The sequence below is a fragment of the Budorcas taxicolor genome, chromosome 3, assembly GCF_023091745.1.
Source record: "Budorcas taxicolor isolate Tak-1 chromosome 3, Takin1.1, whole genome shotgun sequence".
Lineage (NCBI taxonomy): Eukaryota > Metazoa > Chordata > Mammalia > Artiodactyla > Bovidae > Budorcas > Budorcas taxicolor.
The window spans coordinates 109965942-109973727 of NC_068912.1; the positions used below are offsets into that span (position 1 = coordinate 109965942).

The 7786-nt window shown below is 38.6% G+C and overlaps 1 protein-coding gene across 1 annotated transcript in view; it reads right to left on the bottom strand.

Moving 5' to 3' along the window:
• LOC128044603 (protein argonaute-3) overlaps window positions 1-6127 on the bottom strand; it is an 87543-nt gene extending 81416 nt beyond the window's left edge. The window contains exon 1 of the mRNA XM_052636920.1: window positions 5958-6127. Within this exon, the coding sequence (XP_052492880.1) occupies window positions 5958-6103 (146 nt within the window). The 5' untranslated portion in view covers window positions 6104-6127. The remainder of the gene's footprint in view (window positions 1-5957) is intronic.
• Between the last annotated feature and the right edge of the window lie 1659 nt (window positions 6128-7786).

A 7786-nucleotide genomic window follows, 5' to 3' on the forward strand; every position in this document is an offset into this window, starting at 1 on the left:
TCACATCTATTTCACTATTTAACAACTTTGAGTAAGTACATTAACAGCCTACTGAGGATTTACCCTGATATATATTTAGTAGTTGGACAAACGAGCATAAAAATCTCAAGTTACAGATTTTACACTCTAGGTCATAATACTTCTAACAATTAACTTTTAGTTATTAATACCATTCACTTGTAAAAAAGCACCTAGAAACATCTGAAACCTGCTTTTAACTAATGATGATTTTAAAATCAAAACATTAAATAGGGAAAAAAAGAAACACATAGATACACACTCCTGAAAAGAAGTGAGGAAAGGACGAAAAAAGCAACAGAAGGAAAATCTAAGGTAGAAAAACTGACTCACAAGATGATTCACAAGCATTTCCTGCATATTCTGTCCAAGAAAACTCTTCTGACTAAAGTGGAAAGTTGCTTGGCTGCAATACATCATTCTACTAGTATGATTAATGTCATAGTTCCAAATATTTGAGCATGTGGCATATGGACAAGAGAAACCTCATATGTGTTGATTTAAATACTGCTATATTTTGGCTCATAACTATTTAGTTAATATTGAAAAGGCATTGTAAAGTTCTATTGAGTTTCTTCTAACTTTTGGAATTCTAGTTTTTGAAGTGTAAGAACTGAACCAATTTAGGAAGCCCATCAACAGTTTTAAATGACTAGTTGTATGTAATACTGCAAAAAGTGAAGGCAAGAACTAGTCTTCTGCAGAAAACAAAAGGAATAAGTTTCGTGGATGCTGACATAAAATAAAGTCAATGTTCTTAACAAAGTATAAAGTTGGTTAATGCCAATTTTAGAGTCCCAAAGAAATCCTCTAGCTCCTGTCAAAACTCAAATAAAAGGTACATGATTAAAAAATTTCCATTTGGAAACATCTTAAATTACAGATCCTTTACTTCTACTGACAAATAACATAAGAAGACAAAGCAACATAAAGATGAAATGCAATTAGGGATGTCAACAGGGCCGTAAATTAAAACCAGAATGTACCACACTAATTTATTATATATATGTTCCTCTCAAATTTAACCAACATGTTGAAACTCTGTGGTACACAGCTTCATATACACACAGATAACGTGTGATTATTCCTTTACCAAAAAAAGGTAAGAAAAGGAACAAATCTAATATAAATAATTTTGGTCTTTTTTACCCAACATTACTGCTACTGCCTCAGTCTCTTATGAGAGACTCATCTGAAATACTAAAAAAAACACACCTTAACTGACATAGCTCTAAGTCCCAAGCCTCCAACTCCTATCATTCCCTCAATTCCAACCCATTTTGTATTCAAGTGATTTTGTTGCTCTAACACTGTTGTTGTTCAGTCACACAGTCACACAGTCATGTCCGACTCTTTGCTACCCCAGGGACTGCAGCACGCCAGGCCTCTCTGTCCCTCACCATCTCCTGAAGTTTGCCCAAATTCACGTCCACTGCATTGGTGATGCCATCCAGCTATCTCATCCTATGACGCCCTCTTGTCCTTCTGCCCTTAATCTTTCCCAGCATCAGGGGCTTTTCCAATGAGTCAGCTGTTTGCATCAAATGATTAAAATACTGCAGTTTCAGCTACAGCATCAGTCCTTCCGATGAGTATTCAGGGTTGATCTCCTTTAAGATTGACTGGTTTGATCTCCTTGCTGTCCAAGGGACTCTCAGGAGTCTTCTCCAGCACCACAGTTTGAAGGTGCTCTGCCTTCTTTACAGTCCAACTCTCACAACCATATGTGACCAGTGGGAAGACTATAGCCTTGACTATACGGACCTCTATCGGTAGAGTAATGTCTCTGCTTTGCAACACACTGTCTAGGTTTGTCATAGCTTGCCTGCCAAGAAGCAATCATCTTCTGATTTCATGGCTGCAGTCACCATCCACAGTGATTTCAGAGCCCAGGACGAGGAAATCTGTCACTGCTTCCACCTTTTCCCCTTCTATTTGCCATGAAGTGATAGGGCCGGATGCTGTGATCTTAGTTTTTTTAATATTTAGTTTTAAGCCGGCTCTTTCACTTTCCTCCTTTACCCTCATCAAGACGCTCTTTAGTTCCTCATAGCTTGCTGCCATTAGAGTGGTATCATCCAAATATCTAAGGCTGTCGATGTTTCTCCCGCCATCTTGATTACAGCTTGGATGAGTTCATCCAGCCGGGCATTTTTCATGATGTGCATGGTGTACAGGTTAAACAAACAGGGTGGCAGCAGACAACCCTGTCCACACAGGGTTCTAACTGTTGCTTCTTGACCTACAAACAGATTTCTCAGGAGACAGGTAAGATGGTCTGGTATTTCCACCTCTTTAAGAGCTTTCCACAGTTTATTATGATCCACACAGTCAAAGTCTTTGGCAGAGTCAATGAAACAGAGGCAAATTTTTTTGGAATTCCCTAGCTTTCTCCATAATCCAGCAAATGTTGGCAATTTGATCTCTGTTTCTGATGTTATCATTATATAATTTTCCTATTCAATAAATAACATATAAGAATTCTCCACTATATATTGCTAAAGTTTAGGACAATTCTTTCAGGCAGGGCAAGCTGGAGAGGTGATAAGAAGAACTTCAGCTAAGAAACATCTGCCTTAGACATTCTATCAGTTAAGAGATTTCTTTATATTAATAAATGCCTTTAAAAAACGTAAAATTATCCTTTGTTCAAATTTATACATTAACACCCTAGTTTTGAGAAACAAGAAAAAGAGAATTTGAGAGTGCAGCATGAGATGGGTGATCCCTGTAAGCACAAAGACAGACAAAAGAAAAGGATACTATGATAAAGACTAACCTGCATATTCTAGGAGAGAGGATAGGGCACTGAACATCCATATCTAGGCATACAAAGCCCTCTGTAATGTACAGTTCTCTTTCCTGTCTCTCACCATTACACTCATCCCCTCTTAGTTTTATAAGCATTTCGTTCATTTTATTTACTCTGTGCCAATCACTGAGCTAAGATCAAGGCTACACAGATGATGACAAAGAATATAACTTTTCATGAAGAGGTTATGCTGAGAGAAGAAGGTAGCAACAAATATTGTACTAAAAATATTATAACAAAAGTGCATACCAATCAAGTACTACAAGGTCATAGTAGAATGAGCTGGCCCTTCAGCTGGAACCGCCATCCTCCAGCATTTTTCCAAAATGACCAACAAGAAGGGAGAGAGAAGGGGTACTCGCTGAGTGTTCTCTAGACCTTTTAGGAAACATGGAGTTGCTCCTGTGGCCACATATATCACGCACATCAACAAGAGAGGCGGTATTGCAGATACAAGGAGAGGGCACCATTCTTGACAAGGAATGCCCCATAAATGTTACTGTGGCAAAACTGGAAGAGTCTACAGTGTTACCTAGCATGCTGTTGGCATCCGTGTAAACAAACAAGTTAAGGGCAAGGTTCTTGCCAAGAGAATTAATGTGCACATGGAGCACATTAAGCAGTCTAAGAGCCAAGACAGCTTCCTGAAATGTGTAAAGGAAAATGATTAGAAAAAGAAGAGAGCCAGAAAGAAAGGTATTTGGGTTCAGCTGAGCTCCAGCTTGCTCCACCTAGAGACGCACACTCTGTGAGAACCAGTGGGAAGGAGCCTGAACTGCTGAGCCCATTCTCCATGAATTCATGTCACAACGGCTATAAAGAAAATAAAAGACCTGGACTGTAGGTTTCTCCTGAGTAGGGAGTGTTGTGTCCCTTTCCCCAAAGAAATATTTAAAGCACATTTTAACGATGTCCAAATTCAGTGGCTGATGTCTTTATTCCTCACATCTAACGGGTTTTCGTCCTGAAAGATGTGAGGGAACTTGTGGTGCGATATACTCCATTGATTAATAAACTGCCAGTTATTATTTATTTTAAAAAGTGAACTACATCTGACTATGGAGTTCAAAAGGTTCGCCTTGAAAAATAATAGAAGTTTGCCAGATAGATAAAGGCAGAGAAGGCATTGCAGGTAGGAGTTGCAGAATATGAAAAAAGATGAAGGTTAGAGCCAAACTAAGAAGGGCATACTATACTAAACTTGGGATGCTATTCTGTAGGCAGTAGGCAGCTGAACACGTTTAAAAGTAGGGGAGTGAAATAATCAGATTTCTTAGGATAACTACGCCAAAAGTGTAGATATATACGGAGAACAGAGAGAGAAAGAGATGTTAGGGCAGAAAAGGTCATTACAATAGTCAAGGCAACAAATAAGGGTCTGAAACCAAGGTGGCAGTAATACGGATAGAGGGGGCCAGATTAGGCAATAATTTCTGAAAAAGAAGCAATAGGACATGATCACCAACAGGAGGAAAAGGAAGTTCTAGTTTGGGAATTTAGGTAGAGAAAAAGAATATAGCAACATGAGCAGAGTGTGGGGAGGAGGATTCAGAGAGTAAGTTGTTTGGAGTCCTTTATAGATAGTAAGGTGTCAGTCCAAAGCTCAGGAAGAGGTGGAGGCTACAGCAGGATTAGGTAATCATCCACTCATAGACGGCAAGCACTGCAGTGACTGACTAGAACCTCCCCTCTAAGCCTGGCTTAGGTCAGCACACCTGGCTCTCCTCAACTGCCACACCTTTGTTGTTGATCAGTCGCTAAGTCATGTCCGACTCTTTGCGACCCCATGGACTGCAGCACGCCAGGCTTCCCTGTCCTTCACTATCTCCTAGAGTTTGTATCTTTGTTACTGCTGCCTTATCTTAAAAAAAAACAAAAAAACAAAGTGCTTTCTTTACTACAGCTATCTGCAATTCTACCAACTCTTGAGGTTAATTCAATTCCTTTCCTTCTTGCTTTAGAAATTGTTTCTTAACAACTATCAAGTCAGGATTCTGGAGTTCTGGTCTCACATTTGCTACTAGCAAGCGTTGTTGAATAAGCCTCTCAACCTTTCTGGATTTCAGCTATAAAGAAGGTATCGGGGGAAAAAAAGGTATCAGATTAGTCGATACCTTAGGTTTCTCCACTTGTAATACTCTACAACTTGCCTCCTGACCTCAGAAAGAACTCCGTATTACATGTTAATTATGACACTCATATGATAGGGGTTTTCTGTTACATGTTATTACAAAGTTTCTTAGTACTAATTTATTTCATATTTCTTATGGCTCTTATCTCACAGGAGGGGCCAAGAAGAGGGTGGTACAAATCGAGAGAGTAGCACTGACATATGTCCACTACTGTGTGTAAAACAGACAGCTCGTGAAGCTGCTATACAGCACAGGGGGCTCAGCTCAGCACTCTGTGATGACCTGGAGGGAGTGGGAGGGAGGCTCAGGAGGGAGGGAGTATATGCATACTTATAGAAGACTCATGCTATTATACAGCAGAAACTAACACAACATTGTAAAAAAACAATTAAAAAACCTCATTTGTGGTGTACATCATGTCATAAATTCCTTTCACGTTTCCTGTATTACCTAAACTATATCCACATCCATAGTATTTGGAGGGAGTGAGAGAAGCTAATTAGGAGCAGACTGAGAATCTTTATATATCATATATACTTGTTCCTATATAAGAGTCAGGAACAGTTAGAGGAGTTGAGGATGGGAAGGCATAAAACCATGACAATCACCATCGTCTCAAACGGAACATTACAGAAGGGCTAAATCAGGTCAAGGTGGGTGGGAAGAGAAAAGAAAGCACAGATAGCTATTACCTAATAGCAAAGGAAAAAAATGCTCAATCTGATTTAAGAGCACGTAACAATGAGTTGGACCTTTTCTATTATCACAGAGAAAACATATGAGGTTACTATAACAGAAAAATTTCAAGACTATTTGTAGATTTCCCCCATCATCACACCTCTGAAATACAATCAATTTCAAAGAAAATTACCATGTGTTCTTGATCAAACTGTTAGACATTAAACACTGCTATTTAGACATACAAGATAAACATAATTTCTAAAGCAAAGACAAAAACCAACAGCAAAAGATCTCTGTGACTTCTTGATTCTTACCTGTTCACTCTCCTAGGACACTTGTCTGGTTTAATATCTACCTCATAGAGGTAGACATCAATCTTTGGAATTTCAACTTGAAAACAGTTAGCCAGCAATTTAATGGGTTTGCCCATGGTGCCATAGCCAGGTCTTCTGGGCACCATGAGTAGGGGCTGGGCCCCAACGGGTCCTGCCAGGGAAGGGGAAAAAAAGAGAGACAAAAACACTGTTACAAGCTGCGTTTGATAATCTTGTCAACCAGAGCAGGTTAGAATTTTAAGTACGGCCGATAATGATTAAAGCCTAGTGCTGAAAAATGATGTCAATTCTAAGACCCCTTTCTTTCACTCCAATTTACTTTCTTCGTTAAAACATACAGAGAAAAAAACAGGGTACCTCTGAAAAATAGTTTTGGAAGGGGTGGAAAAAACAATCACACAAACCCAGGTAAGCATAAGCAAACCACAAATCCACAAACCACTCGGATCCAAAGAGTGTGTGACCAACAGCAGAATAATCTTATACAAGCGTAAGAGCAAATGAACAAAATAAACAAACAAAAAGAAGATCAACAAAGCACAAATCAATTACTTGAAGAGATAAATAAAGTGATAAATTCCAGACAACACAAACTTTTACAACATGAGAAAAAAGGTTGAAGTAACCAATATAAATGGAAAAAATGTATTACTACAAATACCAAAGACATTATAAACACTGTTAATAAATTTGAAAGTGTGATGAATTAGACAAAGTCCTAGAAAAATACAGTTTACTGGTACACAAAAGCAGATAAAATTTGAAAAATTGCTGATAAAATGTAAAATGGTACAGCTGCTTTAGAAAACAGTAGAGTGGTTCCTCAAAACATTAAAAGCAGAATTATCATATGATCCAATAGATCTATTATCTGCTTCTGGGTATAAACCCAAAAGAACTGAAAGCGGGCCATTGATAATTATATACCTATGCTCATAGCAGTACTATTCACAATAAACAAAAGTGTGTGTTAGTTACTCAGTCATGTCCAACTCTTTGCGGCCCCACGGGCTGTAGCCTGCCAGGCTCCTCTGTCCATGGGATTCACCAGGCAAGAATACTGGAGTTACCATTTCCTACTCCAAGGGATCTTCTTGGCTTGTTCTTCTTGAACCAGCCTCTCTTGCACTGGCGGGCAGGTTCTTAGCGCCACCAGGGAAGCCCCTAACCACTTGCTGTTTGTTACATAGTAATAGCCCTTGAATTCTATTTCCTGATCTATAAAACAGAAATAATACCTAATCTGGCTCTTTTTCATGAATCTTCTCAGGATCAAATCAGAACATAAACAACAGATAAATTTACCAAGCTCTTACTACATCTTATAATAATTATTTTTATTTTTTAAACATTACTGAGGTATAGTTGATTTACAATGTTGTGTTTAATTTCTGCTTTACAGCAAGGTGACTCAGTTACACATATATCCATTTTCATAGTCTTTTCCATTTTGGTTTATCACAGGATACTGAATACAGTTCCTTGTGCCATACCGTAGGACCTTGTTGTTTATCCATCCTACATGTAATAGTTCCCATCTGCTACAAAACTCCAGTCCTTCCAGCCTCCAACCTGCTTCTTCCTTGACAACCACAAGTCTGCTCTCTATGTCTGTAAGTCTGTTTCTGTTTTCTAGACATGTTCATTTGTGTTGTATTTTAGATTCCACATATAAGTGATATCATACGGTATTTGTCTCTTTAAAAAAAATTATGTATTTGGCTGTGCCTGGTCTTCACTGTAGCATGCAGGATTCTTTTAGTTGAGTTATGTGAACTCTCAGTTGCAGCATGTGGGATTCAGTTCCC